Consider the following 24,176-nt stretch of genomic DNA (forward strand, 5'->3'; position numbering starts at 1 on the left):
GATGGCATATGCAGTCGACCAACGCGACTTCCAGAGAACGCACCCGAAAACATGTTCGGGACGTGTCCGGGGGAACTGGCACAAATGGCCACCCTACAGATAAACGCATGAAATCTGTCAAGATTTCACCAGAAGATTAAACAACTCCATAAACACCAATCTTCACTTATTTCAAACCATTTTGCAACATTATTTTTGTCATACATCTTCAAAAGCTCTTACTGAAAATTAAATTAATAATTCTTTGTTATATTGAAACCAATTTAGAGACAGAGCCACATCTGGGCCACCGCCCTTTATTTGATAATCTCTGGGTCAAATCTGGGCACACTCATCATTTCTACTTACACTATGAGGTCTGTTTGTGTAGACCAGATCTGTGTTGAACACCCAGGCATATACTGGGCTACAACTACACTTTGCTACAATAAAAAGTTTATTTTATTTTATTTGAATATCTGATGCTTTTTGTTTTGTTGATTCAGTGTCAAGACAGAGGCTGCAGTGAAGGAGTCTCCATATGTGCAAATAAATTCTCGTGGCTTAAAGTGGACAATGGATATTTTATCTCTGACCACAACCTGTAAGATGGATCTCTACAGGTTTCCATTTGACACACAAATCTGCAGTTTAACTCTTCAATCTTTAACCTATACAGGTGAAATCAAAAACAAACACATAAATGAAATATAACCATTACAGTTGTTCACATGAATTGTTTGATTGTCAAATTTTAACATGTATTGCTTTATATTTTTCCACAGACGATCAGCTAAAATTGAAGAAAGGCACAGATCCGAAATCCCTTGTCAATGAATCCAAGAAGAACTTTCAGACTGAGGGAGAGTGGGATTTTCTCAATTTAACTACGACAACAACCTCTTCCAAGACTTTGTGGGTCGATAGAAGTCGCATTGTATTTCAGGTAGAGAGCAAAGAGCACAGATCCATCATGATGATAATGTTAAAACTCTTATATATTAATAAACTTTTGTCTCAAAACAACATTGAAAATGTGCATAATCTGGTCTGGAAACCCTGAAAAAATATCCTCTGAGATAAATTAAAATTGTGTGCCAGGACCCAGGCATTGCTTTCTGCACAAATTTAAGATGCATATAAGCACAATATTCTAGAATGTAATTGTATACAGTACATTAATTGTGAAATTCCTGAAAAAGCCAAACCTGTTGTTTAGAAAGGGTGTCCAATATAATTAACAGTATATTACAGTACAGAACAGTACAATGTAGTATAATATACAGTACAAATGCCTAAAAATTACAATACGTATAATCTGACATAGATGGCTGACCCATAGGCTTAATGTTAGGCTTTTTACTTGCATAATCACCAATAGTTTCAGAATTGCAGAATTATACAGACAGGCTGTAACATAATAAATTATTTGGACTGTATTGTTGTTACTGTTTATATTTTCATATTGCAGATCACCATCATGAGGAGATCTCGGATGTATATCATCAACTTAATTTTTCCAGTATTCTGTGTCCTTGTGCTAGATGTAGCCTCCTTCTTCATAAAGGCATCTGTAGCAGACAAGCTGAGCTTTAAAGTGACTTTACTGCTGTCCATTTCTGTGTTACTGCTGATTCTTCATGACAAGCTGCCATCTACCTCCAGTAAAATCCCACTGATTGGTAAGTCAACATGACTGTCAGCATTAAAACATTATAATATAATAAAATTACACACTTGATCCTATCAGTATAACATCAATATAATGAAAAATGTAGAGATTTACCAGTTCCCTTAGCAGAAGACAATTTAGATTTGAATACTGGTACTAAATGAGTGAACAAAGCCGACGTTAAGAAATACCCACAAAGCAAAACGATAAGGTTACTCACATAACCCCAGTTCCCTAAAATAACATGAATGAACATTGCGTCAGCAAATGACGCTATGGGAAAACTATTGTTTTATGATACTAAAGCCTATGCGTTAACATATTTACAAATCACAGACCAGTGGTGTTCAAGCCTGCCATTTCGGGCAGATGATTTGCCTATATGTGACCCGTCACAGAAACCAGTGACACAAGTCTGCAGCACAAGTTTCGAGATAATGAGAAACAAAGTTCAAAATTTGTGATTTTCGTTTTTTTGCAGAAACTGTTAGTTAAGATCACGAAGAAGCCTCTCCATGTTTGAGATAGCAGTTTTTGTACATTTAAAAGCGTACATTTTGCGGTTGAAATCGGCTTGTTTTTCCGGAGATTCTACCGTACAGCGCGGGGGGGGGGGGGTCATTGTCTGTGTATATTTACATACTGTATAAGCAGTTGTTTTCGCCCCCGCCCCCAAAGGGAACAGCGTGACTACTAAATAAGGATAGTTCGCCCAAAAATGAAAATAATGTAATTAATGACTTACTCTTATGTCGTTCTAAGCACGGAAGACCTCCGTTCATCTTCGGAACACAGTTTAAGATGTTTTAACGTTAGATTTAGTCCGAGCTTTCTGTCCTCTCTATTGAAAATCTATGTACGGTTTCCGTGTCCAGAAAGGTAATAAAAACATCATCAAAGTAGTCCATGTGACATCAGTGGGTCAGTTAGAATGTGTTGAAGCATCGAAAATACATTTTGGTCCAAAAATAGCAAGAATTACAACTATATTCAGCACTGTCTTCTCTTTCGGTTCTGTTGTAAACCGCATGAAGTCACGTGACTGTACATGTTTGCTAAGTTTTTTTTCCAACTTACAGCGTGCGTCTCCCCAGACTGTAAACAAACTCGGGCGCACAAAACAAAAGAAAAAAAAAGAAGCTGGGGTGGAACAGATAACAGTCAGCCGCATCGTACGTCAGCCGCGTCACTGGCTTACTCGACTTTATGCGGCGCCGCAGTCGGATGAAGTCAAAGTACCACGAGAGCTCTTCAAGAAATCTTACGGAGTAGTTTAATTTCGACTCGCTCTCGCGGTACTTTGACGTCATCTGTCTGTCAGTTCTTGCAGCGCAGCATGAAGTCAAACACACATAAGTTACACAGAGATCGTTGAATTCTTTATATATATTGACTACATGTTTTATCTATCAATATTTTCCATGAAGTCATTGGCTGATGGAGGAACGAGTGAGTGATTGGTTGGTAACATCCCTAAAGGACGTCACGTTTTCAGTGCTGTTTGGATTATCTATTATACTACCTCCCTGTTTTAAATACAAACTTAGAAGGCGGTTTCATGTGTTTAACAGAACGTAAATTACCAGAGTGTAATCTCATATACCCTTACATGTTACGATGTAAATAGTCCTCAGATTGTATATTCTATTTTATTACCAGACGTTCATGCGAAATTTGATGTAAACAATAGACTTTATATCTATATTTCACGGATTATACGTTTTTGTGGACAAAAATGGTCATTGGATGATTCACACATCTGAAACAGACTGGATTCGACTTGTTCAACACAAAGGTAAAAAGTCATGTTTATTTTTGCATGTTGTCATTCGGACTTCTGTCACAAAATACTACATATGACGCTAGAACATCTGTATCTCAAAACGGCTTTACAGGCGGTATGGCTTAGCTAAATGAGATGTAAATGAGCCCTATTGTCTCCCCCAGCTGGAAAAGAGAGTCCCTTTCATCTCTATTTTCTCGGTTTGAGTTTTTCTGAGTTCCTAAATTCAAATGGCCACAACTTCTCCAAATCTTATCAGATTTCCATGTGTTACACAGCGTTGGAACGCTTAGAAACTGCACTTTATAAATCAAAATGGCCCAGATCTGACTTGTGTCCCTACTTTCCGTGACTGGTCACATATAAGTCTGGGCATAGGCCAGAGACAGGACACTCGTAGGGCCCATATAAATATGGCAGTGTGAGCACAAAGGTTTCAAAGCCTATTGCATCTCTTAAAGTGCACTTATTTCGTTGCTAACAAAAAACAATGTTATTTTGTGCATTTTGGATAATACAATGTGTTTGCGTGGTTTATGGGTAATAAAACACATTATTTTCCACATACCGTACATTTTTGTAGCTTTAGATATACTGCTTTCCTTAAACTCTTTGACTTTGTACAAAAATCTTTGATCTGAAAAGCGCTGTGTCCCCGATTGGCCAGCTAATCTGTACGTTGTAATTGGCCTGAATACCTCTGATGTCAACCGGAAATGTGATGCTCCTTATCATGTTTGAAAGATTCGCTCACAATGCAATGCTGACAGGAGTTAATTTACAGGCTGTGATTCCAGGTGGGAGCAATTATGATAATGTCGGTCTTGTCTACGTCAGCAGGCCCAGAAATTAAACTGTTGCCTACAATCCGTGTGTTTATTGTAGCCCAAGAAATGAGATTTACGTTGGAAACAATAACCCACGTTACAATAACATATTGTTAACTTGTATTAAAGGGGTCATATTATGAGAAATTTTCAAGATGTAAAATAAATCGTTGGTGTCCCCAGAGTGTGTATGTGAAGTTTTAGCTCACAGATACTCCACAGATAATTTATTATAGCATGTTAAAATCGCAAATTTGTAGGCCTGAGCAAAAGTGTGCCGTTTGTGTCGTTTAAAATGCAAATGAGCGGATGAAGTGCAAACACTGATCACAATGATGGTGGTTTGTTGTAATTGAAACTCAATTGTGTTGTCAAGTAGAGCTTTAATCGGGCCTTAAAAGTTAGGCCCGAAATGACCGAAGCCCGACAGAATGCAGCCCGAACGTACATTTAGATTGACAGCTTTTTAAAAGCCCGAACCCGTTTACAGCCCGACATTATTTTAATGTGCGCACACACACAGCTTTTGTCAAGAACGAGTAATTTACACATGTTTTAACATTATTTATTCATGACTAATAATCTACATGCCACTTGGAAGTTGAAACAAAGAAATAAAATAAGTCATCTGTAACATTGTAACATCTCATTCTAAATAGGCCTATGCAATACGCTATAAATAGGCCAATAAAAAATATTATTTCTTAACAAATTAAATTAAGATAATACATTCTGAATTAAGATGGGTATTTGGCAATAACGAAATTAAGAGAAGGATTTGCGTCGGCACTTCTCTCCATTACTGCCAACATTAGTCTATATCCTCTGTCTAAATTATGTATTTAAGACTCAATTAATATTTAGTTATACATTGAAAAACCTTTACTCACCAAGATTAGACTACATGTTTTTGATGAGGAAAATTATTAAATCCACTGAAAATGGCTTCAGCGCGGTCCTGCGCTACTGATCCAGCTGCATTGAACTTGACCGCTCATTTACCTCACAAAGCCGGAGCGCAAGCCCGAGCCCGGCCCGAGCCCGTGTAAAATGTTAGAAATTAAGCCCGAGCCCGTCGGGTCCCGACGGGTCCCATCGGGTTCGGGGAAAGATCTTCAGCTCTACTGTCAAGTCCTTATTTTCTCCCTCTTTCTCTCGGCACTAAATGGCAGTGCTGTGGTTGGATAGTGCAGATAAAGGGGGCGGTATTATTGTCATTTGCCTTGCTACCTACCTCACAAAACAACCACATTTTTTACATGCTTGCAGAAAATGGCTTACTCAAATTAAGTTACTGGGTTGATCTTTATCACATTTTCTAGGTTGATAGAAGCACTGGGGACACAATTATAGCACTTAAACATGAAAAAAGTCTAATTTTCACGCTATGACCCCTTTAATAAACACTTACATACCAAAGGACATTTAAAATCTTGAATAAGACAATAACTGCTCCTAAAGCACTTAACACATGGCCTGAATGACAGGGTGGGCACACTGGGGCGCATCACGAATTATGGCGATTTAAAGATTAAGCCGTGAGGACCTGCTTCTGTAAGGCTCTATCTAAGCTTTGAAATCTAATAAAGGTGGGTGGCAAGGACCAGCCGGCTGCCGCACATATATCCGCTATGTATATCCTTAGCCCAGGAGGAGGCCATACCTCTAATGGGACCTCTCAGATTGGAAAACCACGGCTTGTTCTGACACAGGCGGCGACTAGTAGCACTACGCATTAGTCTTCCTTGATCCTGCTAAGGACCTGCATAGGAAAGGCATAAAGACGGTGCTTTGAACACGTCTGGGACAGGGTGTCACTCTGCTTTGAGAAAGGCATCAGGCAGTGGGCATTCTCCTCTGAGTCAAAGAGGCTGATTTCTGCTCAATAGAAAATGTCCCAGATTGTCTCGACCATTTGGGGGTGCAGTCACCATTCCCTTGTTTACTGTGCTCGGGACATGTGTCGCTCTGATTCAGCAGACATTCCGCTGTCCCCAAATTAAGAGGCACCTTGTCAGTCTGTATAGTGGATGAGATCGGAGCCCTCCCTGGTGATTTATGAATTAAACCATCATCATGATGTCCGATCGGATCTAGACGTGGTGGTGGTGCTGAATTTTCGATTGGAAATGCTGAAACACCAATATAACTGCCATTATCTTGAGATGTTTGATATGCCGTTGTGACAAAGGGGCAGTCCACGTGCTGAAGGCGTGTTTGCCAATGCAGTTAGCAGTCAATCCCCTCTTGGAGACATTCTTAGTCACACTTTCCTTCTGTACACTGAGATGAACTCCTAAATGAGCACCTAAAAGGATTAGGCAAGCGGCAACATCGCTCTCATGCAGTCGTGTGTCACTTTGAGCTTTAGTCACCCCAACCTCCACGCTCATGACAGGACCCTCGCTTTTAGCCAAAATTGGAATGGCTGCATGTAAAGCAGACCCAGCAGAATGCTGCTGCCATGAGACCTCACATCATCAAGTGGAATGAAGGAGCAACTTTGAACAAAGTTACTGTGTGTCTGACCACTACTGCACCCTGCCAGGCTCGGACCCTGCCTAAAAATGTGATCCGCTGAGTAGGGGTGAGCTAGGGGTGTGACGGTTATTATATAACCGTGAGACCGACGGTTATAGTTGAACACCGTCATTAGAACTCTATAACCGACAAAACCGTGTTATTAAAATATAAAAAATATATATATCATAAAAAAATGTTTAAATACTAATTAAAAACAATTGTCAAAAGTCTGTGTTACATGCACCACCATGTTATCACGTCACGCAATGAAAAATACAGAGCGGAGCAGACACTGCGCTGACATACAGGAGAGACCAGGGCACTTTTTGGTTACTTTGAGATTAAACATATTAAACAAAGTCTCGCCTTTCAAATCATCTCTTCCTTCTATTTAATTTATAGAATCAAATAAACATGAATGACCATAATATGTTTTAACCGCGGAAAGGCTCCGCCCCACTATTCAAGTTCAAATCCTCCCATCTACTAACTCTCCTGAAAGCACATTCACTGCTAGTGGCCATTGTGCTTTTACACCGGCTGCGTTTGCAGCGCATATGGCGCAGTTTAATAACAGTATAACAATCTCAAGTTCACATTACTTTATTTTACATGCATTTATGAGCAAAACCTCTTTAAGACGCTTTTTAATCCACATTGTTTTCGTGCTGTTCTGGTCCGTGTAATGACAGATATAGACACAATTATAGATATTAAAAGCCCATGGCACAAATCTGTTTCTCTGAAGATTATAAAGATAATGACAGATAGAGGATTTCATTTATGCTGGGCAGAGAGTGACAGCGCAGTCTGGCAAGTGTGTTTTTTAAATATTTAATTGCTTTCTGTTAATTTGTTTTAATTTTAAAAGTCATTATGGTTTAAAACACACTTGGCATCACATTCATGATTTTATGGTAAAATGACACGCATCAATCCACGAGCATTTAAACAACCCCCCCCCCCCCCCAGACGGTTATGTGATGAACCGTCACATTTGACTCACGTCATAACCGTCATCACCAATTCTGTAACCGGCACAGCCCTAGGGTGAGCAAGCTCTTGTTGAGGTTGATCCTGAACCCGAAATATTCCAGATGCTAGAGAAGAACGGATCTGTGTGCACATATCTCCTGCTCCAGCTGAGCTAGAACCATCAATCATCAAAATTATTCAGCATGCCAGTGTCACTCCATCTTAGAGGGGTGAGTGCTGTATCCGCACATTTGGTATACTGTATGTACATGGGGCTACAGATAATCTAAAGGGTATGGCAGTGTATTGGTGTGCTATCCCTTCAAACACAAGTCTCAAGAGTAGTCAACAGGGGACTATTGGGAAGTGAAAATAATCACCTTTCAGATCCACCGATTTACACCAATTCCTTGGGCAAAGTAGAGCCATAATTCGCTTTACTTTTTTTCAACATTTTCAACAGCTTTTTCATGAGAAAGTGGTTCAAAGCGTGTAAGTCCAAGATTGGTCTAACACTGCTGTCTTTCTTTTGAACGAGGATGTAAGGACTATAAAATCTGTGGGGACCATTTTTATAGCGCCTTTCTGTAACAAAGCTTATACTTTGGCTCTGAGGATATGAATGCATTCGTCAGAGGCCAAAGAGGTAAGAATGCAGGAGGTCTGCGAGAGAATTGGAGCGAGTAGCTATTTTTTCACGTCTATGATCCACCTGGACATACTGGGAGCACCAGACATGAAGTTTGGGAGCAAGCTTCGACAGGGGTATGGATTGCAAGACATTTTCTATAATGTATAAAAAATGTAAAGGATAAGGTTGCAGCAGGTACCCATTTCTGCAATATCATAGCAAGGGGGGAAATTGCTCTGTTTGTGAGGATTTTTTTGGTTTCGCTATAACAACAAAAACATTTTGCTACATTTTGGGTTTGCTATGATAGCGAGTTTAGGTGTGGGGGTGCATAGAGTGTGAATGGTCCTAAGAACGGCAACATTTCCATGGTGTCCAGCAACCTGATGTAAAGAGGGGACTGGGGAACACAGGCTTTTCGTGGGTGGTCTGGCCGATGCGAAACTTAACCCTTTTCTCAGGGGAATGATTAGCATGTATTTAGCGTGAAGTGTGAAGGGCAGAAGCGGCTTGACTTTAGAACTTTAGAAAGTTACCAGCCACATTGGCTGGTGGTCAAAAAAGTTAATTTAGGACCCTGTATATATATATAACCCCTCCCCATCATTCAGAGGCGACGCTTCTTCGACAGTTGTTTTGAAGTGTATTGCGAGGACTCTCTATGAACTGCACACAAGGGGCACACACATGTCCAGCTACAATAATGTATCATATTTGAAACAGCATCCCAGAATATTTGTCACAAGGATTGATTAAAACAATGATGAAAATAATCACATGAAAAAAAAAACGACTTAAATCCTGGACTTTTGGAAGTGAGAGGGGGTTTGTTCCAACCATCTGAACCCCCCTGCCTACGGGCTTGTAACATTACTTTTCTGAACGTATAGCTTTTTAAATAAATTTATGGGGAGCGTTTATGCTTGGAGGTGTAGGTTGTTACTATGGCAGGTGGCACCTTGAAGGTTTTGGGAAAAATATTTAAATTTAGTTTTGCATTTTAAGTTTGATTCTGTAGGGACAGACCACGTGTTTACATCTTAAATGTAAAAGCAAAATTTTTTACATTCTATGGAGGGCACTCGTGAATTGTTTTTAAAGCACAGCACAAAATGCGAGGATGTCTGAAAGTTCGGGGTTTAAAGTTCGGCGAAGCAAAAGATGAGCGCCAATCATGTCAATCTAGCTTATGTTAATAAAGAAAAACAATTAAATTAAAAAAAATTAAGTAGAATTTAAAAATGCAAAAGTGGAATAAAAAAATGGTGCGAATCCTCCTATCCTTACTTATATTGCGCTTTCTGCTACAGAACTGCAATAGACCCTCAGTGGCCATTGATATTTTAACGAGCCATCGAGGTTGGTGTTGTTTCAAAAGAGAATGAAAATTTACAGTGGAGCGAAAACGGAGCGAGGCGTTAATAAGGATGGCGTGGAGTTATTATGAAATGCTTTGAGCGCGGATTGCAAATTCTTACCACTCTGCATGGATTACATGCATGAACTAAGGAACCTGCATTTTGACCATAAAACATTTATGGGTGATTTCCTGAACAGGGATTATCTTAAACCAGGACTAGGCCTTAGTTTAATTAGGAAATTAAACTAGTTTTAACAAACATGCCTTACTAAAAACATTAATTATGTGCATTTTGATGCAAAACAAAGGGAACTGATGTATTTTAAGATATGTCAGTGCAAGTTGTTTTCAGTTTGGACAGCTCTTACATTTATTTTAGTCAAGGACTAGTCTAATCCCTGTCTGGGAAACCGCTCCTTAATGTGGTTTGGTAGTCATCATTTAAAAGCATTACACTACATTCGTGACGAGGCACAACATGCTAGCTAACTCATCGAAAGATCACAACATGCAAGCTATCGAGACATACAACATTACTTTATCTCTTGGCTACCTTATGGTTATAAATTGTGAACCAGTGTGCACCAATCAATAACCCAAACACAGCCTAATAACAAATAAGCTCAAAAGTACAAGACTGTAAGTAAAAAATATAAGACTTACAAGAGGTCTCACAGCAGTCTGTGCATCTGACTGGCTGCAGAAACCTATCGTAAGTGTGGATCAAGCAGAATTGCCAAAGTCATGACGCTCATAGTCTCATATGTAGACATTCTCTCAGCAAAAAGTATCATGAGGTTGTTGCACAACTGCACAGCCATCTCATCATGAACCTGTGAGCTCTTTGTAGTCTTTGCATGCCTCAGCATTCTTATAAGATGAATCACCTTTGACCCTGACACTCTCTTCTCTTTTGACAATTCAGTGGAAGCCTCATTGAAATTATGTCGCGACACGGAAGGAGAGACAGGACGCAAACGCAAGGTTCCAAAATAAATAACATTTAATAATAAAACTGGAACAAAACACGAGGAGTAACACAGCAACACAGGAACACAGGAACATCCAATACAGGGAACAGACAGGGTAGTAATGACAATGATCCAGCAGTGAGCAAACAGAAGACAGAGGTATATATACACGCAGACTAAATGACAAACAGGTGTGATGAGGCAGGTAATTAATCAATGAATGTCCAGGTGAAAACAATCGGAACAGAGACAAGACATGACACGGATTAACCGTGACATTACCCTCCCCTCTACGAGTGGCTACCAGACACTCTCATAAAACACAACAAAAACAAAGTCTGGTAGCGAGAGTCCAAGGGAGGGGTGGAGGGCTTGGGGACCCTGGCGAAGCCGGCAGCCGCCGGGATGAGAACAACAGGACGGTTGGCCGGACTGCGCCAGGAGAACCGGAGCGATCGCTCCGAGAACCGAGGCAGACGAATTACCCCCCTCCTGGGAATCGTCAACGATCAGATGCCCCCGGAAATCATCTCCCATCCCCTTGCGGAAACGGAGACCCTCGGTAGCCACCCCAGGGAAATGATCGGGCGTGGTCCGTTCCGGATCCCCCTGCGAGCAGGATGGTGGTCCTCAGAGGGACCGTCGACGACGACTCAACCGTTGGGGGACCGCCTGGGCCGATCCTCCTCCCGCAGGCCCGCAGGAGCGAGCGATCGCTCACGGTGGTCCCCAAGAGACATCGGGGCTGATGGGGAATGAACCCCGATGTCACTACTCCCCCTCGACGAAACTCCTGGGGGAGCCGCCCTCCGTGAACCTGCTGCGTCCAGTTTGGCTGGATCATTCTGTCGCGACACGGAAGGAGAGACAGGACGCAAACGCAAGGTTCCAAAATAAATAACATTTAATAATAAAACTGGAACAAAACACGAGGAGTAACACAGCAACACAGGAACATCCAATACAGGGAACAGACAGGGTAGTAATGACAATGATCCAGCAGTGAGCAAACAGAAGACAGAGGTATATATACACGCAGACTAAATGACAAACAGGTGTGATGAGGCAGGTAATTAATCAATGAATGTCCAGGTGAAAACAGAGACAAGACATGACACGGATTAACCGTGACAAATTACACCAAGACATTCATTTACTTTTTGTGAGGAACGACAGAGTCAGAATCCCAATGCAAAGGTACTTTTAATTGACAACAAAGAGAAGTAGAAGGAGGCTGCCGCCGAAGAAAGGGATAGAATAAACCCCGGCCTTGGACACCGACATGGGTAGATCAGGGGTTAACTGCCCCAATATGGAGCGAGGCACGTAGACCACTGGAAGACTGGAAGATGGGGGGGCGAACTTTCAACCCGGGGCACTGTGGAGATGTCAACCGCACTGCTAAGCCATGGCAGAGGGGCACCGAAGGTGGAAATACAGCGGTACGGGACAACGACACCTGATGGGAATTCTGCAGATGAGATGGCAGTCTATGGGTACAAAGAGAGAGCACAGGTAAAGACAGGACCCAAGAAACGGCTTCCCAGTAGGGCACAATGCCCCGCAGTAGCTCGCCGTGCAGACCGAGGATAGATGGAAAAGTTTTTTAGCGTATCAAGAGGTTCAGCGTCCTTTATAGTCCACAGGCAAATAGCAAATCCACAGCGAAGAGATGGAAATCCACAATAGACACACAAACAAACACAAAACAACAAAGGAAAAACACAACACACAGCAAACCGGTAAGACCGAAATCATGACACTTTTTGGTACTCCTCTGAAGTCAACAGTGTGAGGTTTGTTTTCAAAGTTACCAAAGCAGCCCCTACTGGCTCTCTCTGAGCAAAGAGATGCTCTAACATGGTGTATGTGCTGTTCCAACGTGTATCCACCTCCTGAATCAATTTATGAGTTGGTTTGCACATCTGATTTTGTAAAACCAATAATCTCTCTCTTGCTGTTGTACTACATTTGAAATGAGCCACAATCTTCCGTGCCTTTAGTCTTATGTCCTCCAATCCTTTTGTTTGTTCTGTTGCTTTCTTCACGACTAGGTTTAAGGCATGTGCTATGCAGTTTGTGTGGTGGAGCTTCAGAATGCTTGCACAAGCAATCATATTAGCAGCAGCATCAGTTACTAGACACCTTACTTTGTTTTGAATGCCCCACTCCTCAATTAAAGCTGACTTCACTTCTGCTATATTTTAAGAAGTGTGACTTTTTGAAAATGTTCCTACCCTCAGTAAAACTCTGGATAGTTGATCATTATCAGTTATAAAATGACATGTCACTGCCAGATATGCATCCATATGAAGAGATATCCACATATCAGGTGTGAGGCTTACTGCTTTGTTTTTATTTACCTCTTCTATTGCCTTCTCTTTGACCTCCTTGTATTTTTCCTCCACCATTTTCTTTAATGCCTGGTGGGATGGAAGAGTGTAGGTTGGATCCAACAAACCTACAAACTCTTTTAAGCCAGCATCTTCAATTGAAAATGGTTAGTAATCTTTAACAACCAGTTCCATTCACAAAATTCAAAAGAGCTTACCCCCTGTTTCAGTCTCAGTTCACTATCGATCTATCAAAGTGCATGACACTCAAAACCTGTGCAAGGGGTTTGCGCTACTTTTGAACCAGATTACGAAGCAGTCACTTGGTTGAGAGCGAAAACTAAGCTTCGGACGTCACTTATCATGTGGTTATGGCAAAACGAATCAAGATCTGGTACAGTGCTTCACTGTGAGATTTTTCGTTTTTTTTGATACAAGCACTTTGATCCACTGCCTTGTCTTGCCTGCCTCTCTGTGACAGAATACTCGACCAACATGAATCCAGCAATTCAGCTCATCTGCCTATGCCAAGGTAATCGTTCCCTTGAGGACCACACACAAGATTTCCTTGACATTGCTGGACTCAATAAACCGCTTAAAACCAAACTCCTTGATGGTCCTTAAAGGAATAGTCTACCCTTTTGCCATATTAAACTATGTTATTACCTCAACCTAAACAAATTAATACATACCTATCTTTTTTCAATGCGTGCACTGTACAGCACGTTGTGAATGTGTTAGCATTTAGCCTAGCCCCATTCATTCCTATGGTACCAAAAAAAGTTTTATTTTGTGGCACCAAACTTACTGGTATAACTCCTCATGTAACAGTCTTTAAATAGGGAAAACACGGAAGTGTTTGTTGGCTTCCCTGTTTGGTACCATAGCAATGAATGGGTCTAGGCTAAATGCTAACACATTCACAACGCGCTGTACAGTGCACGCATTAAAAAAAGATAGATATGTATTTATTCGTCTAAGTTAAGGTAATAACATAGTTTATTATGGCAAAAGGGTAGACTATTCCTTTAAGCTTGGCTAATGGATTTTATAGACCAGCAGTTTGTTTAGTTGGGTCCTCTTTCACTGTGGGCGAGGCTGAGGAGGAGGCCTTGCCTAAACAGTTTTTTGGGGGGCAGCAGGCAACACGCCCCCCACCAGCTTTCCCAGTGAACATCAGGACCAGGCAGCTGGTGTCGAATCTGGGAGCTGATTTGGCTGCTGCCATGCCAGAGCCCACAGTCGAGATGGCCGCTCTGCTGACTCCGACCTGGTCTCCAGGCCCTCTGCCTCTACATGGGTCTGGCCCACTTTCCCTCCCCATGTTCCACCTCCGCTCCACCACCGCCTGGACTCTTGCTTCGCTTTTGTGTTGGGAGCATCTGGAAGCTGTTCTTAACCTCTCTACGCGTTCTAGCTAGGGGGAGGGATGACGTCAGTTTTTTTTAAGCTGCTAACAATATCTATATAGCCTACTGTCTACAAGCATTAAAGGGGCCCTTCCACATAAACCATTTTTACTTGTATTTTTTTATATGTGTTATGTCCATACGTGTTTGTGTTGTGTCGTGAATGTGAAAATTAACTTCTACCTCCTCTGTCAGCCCTAGCCACTGAAAAGAAATAAGCGGAGAAATCAGGTCAATTAGAAAAGCTGATCAGTGTGACGTGGAGTTGATCAAGCTCATTACTATTCATGACCTCTCCAACTTGAGACCGCGGCCACATAATACGTGTAGTTCAGTGAGTTTTCCTAAGTTACAGCAAGGATGGCTGAACGTCAACCGTGCCGTATTCGGGCCATTGTTTTTGTCGAGAGACATCATTCCTATCAAACGAGGGAAGCATAACATTTGCTCCATTTTTGGATGTTCAAAAGAATGCTGGATTTGAAGAGAGACTGCGATTAAAAAGCAATGCTACTCCATCAATATTGAATCCGGACAGAATGGCGCAGCTTATGTGAGTAAAACACTTTAGTACTATGTGTCACAGTGGCGGCCAGTGACTTCTCTTCCGAGGGATGCGAATTCACGCAAATTCATACTGCACACGCGTCAAAAAGGTTTATGATAAAAGACACACGTGTGTGTGTGTGTGCTGCTGCACACCAATCAAAAGGCTTTACGACAAAAGACACGTGTGTGTGTGTGTGTGTGTGTGTGTGTGTGTGTGTGTGTGTGTGTGTGCTGCTGAACACGCGTAAAAAGGGTTTACGATAAAAGACACGTGTGTGTGTGTGTGTGTGTGTGTGTGTGTCGAAAGGGTTTATGATAAAATATGTGTGTGTGTGTGTGTGTGTGTGTGTGTGTCTTAAGACAATCACTTAACAGTAAACTGATTAAACATGAGGTTAAATAAGTATTGAAAGTTAGTTTTACTATGAAAAATTGGATCATTTTTCGAACCAGCCTTAAAACCAGGGTACAAAATGGCCTATTACTTATTGCTTTTGATGTTTTTGGATGTAAAAACCATGCGAACGTCATTAGTAGACCTACCAACAGTATGAAACAATAAAAACGACAGAGGAAGGGCCCCTTTAATAATAAAGGTCTACGGGTTTAGCATCAGTTTATGGTCTCTGTTTTGAGATACAGATGCTCTAGCGTCATAAATGTAGTAGTTTGTGACAGAAGTCCAGATGACAACATGCAAAATATAAACGGGACTCCTTACCTTTGTGTTGATATAATGATCGCTAGTCGAATGCAGTCTGTTTCAGATGTGTGAATAACTCATGAAAACTGTCTAATAGAATACATCCAATGACCATTTTTGTCCACAAATGTGTATAATCCATGAAATATAGATATATTGTCCATTGTTTACATCAGATTTCTCATGAATGTCTACTAATAGAATATAATATACAATCTGAGAACTATTTACATCGTAACATTGTATATGAGATTACACCCGCGTTCAAATTGGTTTTAAAAAGAAAGTGGGAGTATAATACATAATATCCAAACAGCACTTTCAACTATCGTGACGTCATCTGACTCGCTCGTTCCTCCAATTACTTCATGGAAAATAATGATAGACAGAACGTGTAGCCAATTAGATAACAAATCCAACAATCTTTGTGTGACGTTTTATTTCCTGGTGTGGAAACTGCATTTTATACGCTTACATAAGGATAAATAATAATAAGAACAAACGTGTATGCATGTAAACAAAAGACTTTTATTTTGGGGCTGACTGGCACTTAGAAAAGGCACTAGTCTTACAAAAACCCTTGCAAGAACCTCAATTTTGGGCCTACTGACTTCAAACGTGAAATATAACTTCTTTAGACTTGTGGCTTTGGCATCATTGCAGGTTTCACACACATATTAATCATTAAGTTTTTATTAATAAAAAGATATTATGCAAAAAAGTACTTCAACCTCTCTACATTTTTTTATTTTTTTCATCCTGGAAAATGAAACTCAGAGTGTCTTCTCTCTAATGATACCATAGTTATTCTTATACTCTAAGGGGCGGTTTCCCGGACAGGGATTAGCTTAATCCAGGACTAGGCCCAAGTTTAACTAGTTTTAACAAACATGTCTTACTAAAAACATTACCTGTGTGCATTTTGAGGCAAAACAAAGGGCACTGATGTATTTTAAGATACAGTATATAAGTGCAAGTTGTTTTCTGTTTGGAGAGCTCTTAAAAATGTTTTAGTCTAGGACTAGTCTAATCCCTGTCCGGGAAACCGCCCCTAAATGGTTTAGTAAAAACAACCATTTTAGTGAAAGTAGGTCTTTTCATGGTTTGGGCTAGAGTGGGGGTGCTTATCAAGAGGTAAAGGGGGAGGGCTCTGTCACAGTCATGTCTTCTATTTCCCCAGTCTCATACTCTTATTTTGAAGTTATGTATTGTCATCCCAGTCTGTCTTTCTTTTGTTCGTTGGTACTCGTGTTGATTGTTTCCTAGGTTTGTCTTGTTTCCTTGTTAACCCTCTTTTATATATTGCCCTCGTGTTTCAGTTGTCCTTTGTCAAGTATTGTTTGCTGTCATATGATTTATGTTGTGTGTTCCGGTCTTTGTTCCTGTTCTTACTTTGTACCTTTCGGATTTTATTAATAAACTTTGTTGCACTTGGATCCGCTGCCTTGTCTTGCCTGCCTCTACGTGACAGATTGCAACAGTTCCTCATGCTTTTCTGTTTTTACAGGGATTTACTGCGGTGGGATTTTCACACTTATTGGCATAAGCATTCTGGAAACCATCTTTGTGAATTTTCTGATTTCTAAAGGAGAAGAAACAAAATCAGAAGCACCAGCGGAAACCAAATATGATGCTACTGGTCATGATGGTAAGTGTCAACCCAACATTTGAATGCAGATAGCATTTTCTTGTAACGTTATTTAACTTATCAGTAACACTTTACAACAAAAATTTTACAACCAATTTGCTGTATTTACTGTAAAAATGTGCTTTCTGTATGAGCAATATATAAATATTTTAATGACAATAGCATTGTTTGGGTTAGTTTGATCTGCATTAGCTAATGTTAGCAGTTACAACTTTAGATTTTAAAAATCTATTTGTAAATGTTAAAATTAAAATGAATTAATGAATTAATGTTCATTGTTAATTTTTGGAGCTCAGTGGGTAGCACGTCCCACATAGCAATTTTTTTCCGGCCCACACAACCAGTTTTCCTCGGCCCACATACAACGAAGAATGACGGCCCTACAGTGGCCCAGTTCTGGATTACAGACTATAGCCCATAACTGTCCCAGACCTGGGCCAGAACAGGCCCTACAAACAAGCCTACGATGGCCCTTGCATGGGCAGACCTCACTTAGCCCCCAGGAAGCCCTCATGCAGCAAAATCCCCAGAGTTAAATGAACACTGCTGGATGTATATATTGTCCCAATCTTACAGAGTGTTAAAAAGTAACACTGAAGCAGAATTAAAAGCTTTGTTATCCTCTCTCTCACCATCTCTGTCTGAAACCTAAAATTGCATTTTAAATCTTACTTGTAGAGTAATTTTCTTACTTTAGGTTTAGATTTTGTTTCATTTAAAGTCACCCTTATTGTGAAGAAAATGACTCTACAAGTAAAATGCAATTTCAGGTTTAGACAGAGATGGTGAGAGAGAGGATAACAGAGCTTTTAATTCTGCTTCAGTGTTACTTTTTAACACTCTGTAAGTTTGGGACAATATATATATCCAGCAGTGTTCATTTACCTTTGGGGGTTTTGCTGCATAAGAGCTTCCTGGGGGCTAAGTGAGGGTTGCCCATGCAAGGGCCATCGTAGCCTTGTTTGTAGGGCCTGTTCTGGCCCAGGTCTGGGCCAGTTATGGGCTATTGTCTGTAATCCAGAACTGGGCCACTGTAGGGCCATCATTCTTCGTTGTATGTGGGCCGAGGAAAACGGGTTGTGTGGGCCGGAGCTGGGCCGGAACAAAATTGCTATGTGGGACTGTTGCTTCACAGCAAGAAGGTCCCCTGTTCAAGCCCCGGCTAGGTTAGGTGGCCTTTCTGTGAAGTGTTTGCATGTTCTCCCTGTGTCAGTGTGGGTTTACTCCGGGAACTCAGGTTCCCTCCCACAGGCCAAAAACATGCATGTTAGGCAAATTGGATGTGCCAAATTGTCCCTCCCCCAACCTGTGTCTGGATTTACTTGGCTGAATAAACTTGTCTATGAATTAACCAGTTCTCACCATGAATATAACCATAGATGCTGGAATGGTGTAAAGAATAAAGAAAGAAAGAAAGAAACATGGCTGATGATGGCTCCTAACTTAAAAACATTAAGTGTGTCACATAAATGAAAACTTGGATTTTGCACTTGACAAAGGAGTGAAATATGATTTCTAAAGGATGCTAACTTAAATGTTGAACCAGTGAGATCACCAAATGTTTCTAAGAATTAAAATAGTCAAATATCATGATTTTCAAATGTTTTAAATGCATCAAGTTTATCTTCAGCGCGTATGACAGCAGTTGGAAAAAAGTCTGCTCTGCTAGTGCAAGCTGAAGCACTGAAAAATAAATTAAAAATGTTGAGGTTTCAACTAGAAATTGAAAGAAATTAAACAGCTAAGGATGCAGATTTAAAAGGAACCCCATCTGTAATGACTTGTATGCTGGTGCATGCTATATACTACTAAAAACTGTTGCTACAAACACATTAAACATTTTCATAATTTTTAAAAATCTCAAAATGTGATCCCGATTTTGACCTACTGAACTGCCTTTGGCTGTTACTTCCAATCAAATGGAAATAATGAAAGTTATGTAAGTCCTCACAGATTTCTAAGACACAAGACCTTTGCATATTGGATCCGAATTAAAAACTCGTCAAAACATTTCGTACATTAAAAAAAATTGGATCAGGTTACATTTTCTGTGCTTTTCCTTCCATTCACGGTGGAGTGGAGTTAAAAAATTTTAATTTTAAAGGAGATAGTGAAATCTTGATCAAGTATTAATACACCTATGGAGAAGAAATACCATTGAAGTTTGAATTGTACTGTGTTTTCTCCCATGACTCCTCTGGATCATCCAAATGGTGATTGGCAAATTTAAGAAGGGCCTGGACATGTGCTGGTTTAAGCAGGGGAACCTTCCGTGCCATGCATGATTTTAAACCATGACGTCTTAGTGTATTACCAACAGTAACCTTGGAAACGGTGGTCCCAGCTCTTTTCAGGTCATTGACCACCTCCTCCCGTGTAGTTCTGGGCTGATTTCTCACCTTTTTTAGGATCATTGAGACCCCACGAGGTGAGATCTTGCATGAAGCCCCAGTCAGAGGGAGATTGACAGTCATGTTTAGCTTCTTCCATTTTGTAATGATTGCTCCAACAGGGGACATTTTTTTCACCAAGCTGCTTGGCAATTTCCCCTTAGCCCTTTCCAGCCTTGTGGAGGTGTACAATTTTGTCTCTGGTGTCTTTGGAACGCTCTTTGGTCTTGGCCATATTAGTAGTTGGATTCTTACTGATTGTATGGGGTGGACAGGTGTCTTTATGCAGCTAACGACCTCAAAAAGGTGCATCTAATTTAGGATAATAAATGAAGTGGAGGTGGACATTTTAAAGGCAGACTAACATGTCTTTGAGGGTCCGGATTCTAGCTGATAGACAGGTGTTAAAATACTTATTTGCAGCTGTATCATACAAATAAATAGTTAAAAAAATCATACATTGTGATTACATCTCTCACAGTGGACATGCACCTATGATGATAATTTTAGACCCCTCCATGGTCTCTAAGTGGGAGAACTTGCAAAATAGCAGGGTGTTCAAATACTTATTTTTCTTACTGTATATAAAACTTTAAAACAACAACAATAACTAGCTTCTGGTAATACCAACTTATATTGCCATATTTACTAACAGCTTGCATATTATTCAAAAATATTCACATTTGTCATACGTCACTACGAAAAGTACATTTGACGTCATAGTTGGTGGCCTCCATTTTCTTTTTTCAAAATGTATAAAACCTCTAATAGTTGCTATGTTTTTATCTCACATTTATGTAGCTAATCTCATTGTAAATCTATTAAGCCATATAAGGCTATATAGACGAGGTACCCAGTCCTATGTAAACTCTTTGCATGGCCCTCTTGAACTTTCTAAACCTGGTAATAGCAAGAATGGATAAACCTGGATAGACATCTACCAATAAAGTCTTCAATGTTAATTACCAAGATTTGAAATGATCCAAGAAAATTTGAGAGCATTATTTTATGATATAATGGAACAGAGAATACAAAGACCTAGTGACATTTATCAAGAAGCAGGCTAGAATCCTTATAGACTCAATGTTTGGTGACATTTAGCCACAAAAGAAGCTGTCACTACCATCACCCCACCCAGATAGCATGCAACCATTGAAACAATGTTAAAAATCGTTGATTTGTCAATGTTAATACCATTGAATCAATATCAAGTTTGCACCCTCCATTAATATTGAAAAATATTGAAATTTCAACAAATCACCATTATCGTGATCAGTGTTTGCTTTAGTTGGGCCCTTTACTCTTGTGTTTTAATGGTAAGTTTTCTTTGGCTGCTGAAGCAGTGTTTTAAATTACATCTGCTATTGCAAAGAAAACAAACCAAAGATCTGATGTTATCAAGTACTTTAATTCTTTTAGATATACCTAAAAGATATTAATAAAATATTGTTAAAGTTATGCAAAAAAATGGATGTTACAGTACTAGTTGGAAACAGTGTCAGGTCTGTTATTTTAAGGATTACAAAAACACATTTAAAAAGTTAAACTACTGAATCTATCTCTGACATCATGAATCGGTCTACGAATCTCATCAATGGTGATGATCAACAAAAGAAAGCTTCATGCTGCAATGCATGCTGGGTTTCATCGTAGTACTAAACTAGTTTATAACTCCCAGCATGCATTGTTTTATATGAATTTGTTTGATGATTGTCACCATTGTTGAGATTTGTAGGATAATTAATGATGTCTGCACTGTAAAAAAAGTCCGTAGAAATTTCAATGTTATTGCAGCTGGGTTGCCGGTAATTTACCGTAGATTTACATTTATGTTATTTACTGGCAAGAGTTTGTTTAAAGTTAAATACATTTTAAATATTAACAAGTCTTTATCTTCACAGAAGAAAACTATACAATAACAGCCTCATGCAAAGCATTCTGGGAATCAGAAATCATCATCAACCTTTTTCTGTTTTTTGCTTCATATTTTGTTTCCCAGAATGTTTTGCTTGATGCTGTTTTTTTAGTTTTACTCTGTAAAGACAAAGACTTGTAAATGTTTAATGTTCATTTAACTTTGAACAAACTCTTGCCAGTAAATAACATAAATGTAAATCTACGGTAAATTACCGGCAACCCAGCTGCGATTTCTACGGAATTTTTTTACAGTGTGCACTGTAAAAAAATCCGTAGAAATTGCAGCTGGGTTGCCGGTAATTTACCGTAGATTTAAGTTTATGGTTTTTACTGGCAACATTTTGTTCAAAGTTAAATGAACATTAAACATTTACAAGTCTTTGTCTTTACAGAGTAAAACTAAAAAAACAGCATCAAGCAAAACATTCTTGGAAACAAAATCTGAAGCAAAAACAGAAAAAGGTTGATGATGATTTCTGGTTCCCAGAATGCTTTGCATGAGGCTGTTATTGTATAGTTTTATTCTGTAAAGATAAAGACTTGTTAATATTTAAAATGTATTTAACTTTGAACAAACTCTTGCCAGTAAATAACATAAATTTGAATCTACGGTAAATTACCGGCAACCCAGCGGCAATAACATTGTAATTTCTACGGAATTTTTTTACAGTGTGAATGTGTCAGCAATTTTTCTGTTTGTCTTGTCACAGTGTATTTACAAACCAAAACATTTATAATTGTCAAAAATGGATCAACATAATCATGTAAAGCAGCTTAATTTTATATAAATCTTGACATCTTCACAAAAAGCAATCACTTTCAACTTAACTTTGAAACAAATCTTTTTTTCCAACGCAGATGTGTTTCTACATAAACACACCCAAACACTAAAAAAAGAAAAGAAAGATTTAACTTAGTTAATAACAAGAGTCAAGGACCCAACTAAAGCAAAACACTGATCACAATAATGGTGATTTGTTGAAATCTCAATATTTTTTCAATATTAATGGAGGGTGCAAACCTGATATTGATTCAATGCAGTTAACATTGACAAATCAACTGTTTTATAACATTGTTTCAATGGTTTGCATGCTATCTGGGCAGTTATTCTTGAAAATAATGAACAACCAGGAGAGAACCAAATCTATTACCCATCTTACAGCCTTTGCAATAACAGCAGGCTTTTAAAGGAGATCATATAATGGAAACATGTGATCTAATGTAAAAAACAAAAACTCAAAAGTAAAAGAATTGTTAAAATAAAGTTAGTTAAAGGTAGCCATTGGATTCAAACATATGCTTTCTTAGACCCTGGAATCCCTACAACATTCTGTACAAAAAGAATAATAGGACGGAGCCGATGGTGTTGTGGGCAGCGCTCCGACATGTGGTGCTTTTGCACTTTTCTCGTGGTCATTTGCCGATCCCATACCCTATATCCTCCCTGTACTTTCATGTCCTCACCTCTATCACTGTTTAAATGAAGGCAAAAAATTGCCAAAACATATACCTTAAAAAAAAGAGTAATGGAACAATTTTTGACATAAATGTTGGCACTGCCATATTTAAGCTCTTTTCGTAAGGCTTCCAGTAAGCTACTAAAGCTAATCGTAGTCATACTGCGAGTGACATAAGTGTGAAGTGAAATGGCTGCTTAAAGACTGGCATAAATTGTGCAGTTAGGGATTGCCATATCTGTATCCAAACATCCATCCAGTCAGTGCTTAATTTGTAAAGTGGGAGGTCCCGGAGCACAGTGGGGGGGGGGGGGCAGGCGACTCAAAACGTGGGTTGGAGGTAACGGAACAAAAGCAGTGCTTCTCAATTTTTTTTTCATTACCCCCTATCATTTTTTTTCTCAGCCAAGTACCCCATTGCCCTGACCGTATCAATAATTTGAGATAGAAATAGGCTACAGGTTATGACTACTACAAGTGATGTGCCATCATTATGAGATTTATTAAACAAATGAAAAACATTTACAATAATAAACAATATATCATTATAGATGACAATCATGCCACATAAATAAAATATAGGCCTTGTGTGTGTGTGTGTGTGTGTGTGTGTGTGTGAGTGTGTGTGTGTGTGTGTGTGTGTGTGTGTGTGTGTGTACCTGGTAATTATCACATACCAGTGTTTTTGTGACCTTGTGGGGACATTTTGACGTCCCCATGAGGAAACAAGCTTATAAATCAAACAAGATGATGTTTATTGAAAATCTAAGGTACAAGAAAGGTTTTTGTGATGGTTGGGGTTAGGGAATGGGGCAGGTAAGGGGAATAGAATATACAGTTTGTATGGTATAAAATGCATTACGCCTATGGAATGTCCCCACAAAACATGGAAACCAGAATGTGTGTGTGTGTGTGTATATATAACATTTTTGCTAAAAATACAATTGTAATAAAAAATAGGATCATAAGATGCGCAATATATCCGGAAGACATGATTTTTTACCACTTTTATTAAGTTTTTGAATTTTGTTTTGTATAAATTGTATCTT

General features: G+C 39.5%; 1 protein-coding gene across 1 annotated transcript in view; it reads left to right on the forward strand.

The window, feature by feature from the left end:
- Positions 1-351: 351 nt before the first annotated feature.
- The window catches only part of LOC135718825 (5-hydroxytryptamine receptor 3C-like), a 34,872-nt gene continuing 11,047 nt past the window's right edge, over positions 352-24,176 (forward strand). The window contains exons 1-5 of the mRNA XM_073814126.1: positions 352-356; positions 486-583; positions 765-925; positions 1,451-1,661; positions 17,223-17,363. Coding sequence (XP_073670227.1) covers positions 352-356; positions 486-583; positions 765-925; positions 1,451-1,661; positions 17,223-17,363 — 616 coding nt within the window. The remainder of the gene's footprint in view (positions 357-485; positions 584-764; positions 926-1,450; positions 1,662-17,222; positions 17,364-24,176) is intronic.

This window comes from Paramisgurnus dabryanus, chromosome 3 (genome assembly GCF_030506205.2).
Source record: "Paramisgurnus dabryanus chromosome 3, PD_genome_1.1, whole genome shotgun sequence".
NCBI lineage: Eukaryota > Metazoa > Chordata > Actinopteri > Cypriniformes > Cobitidae > Paramisgurnus > Paramisgurnus dabryanus.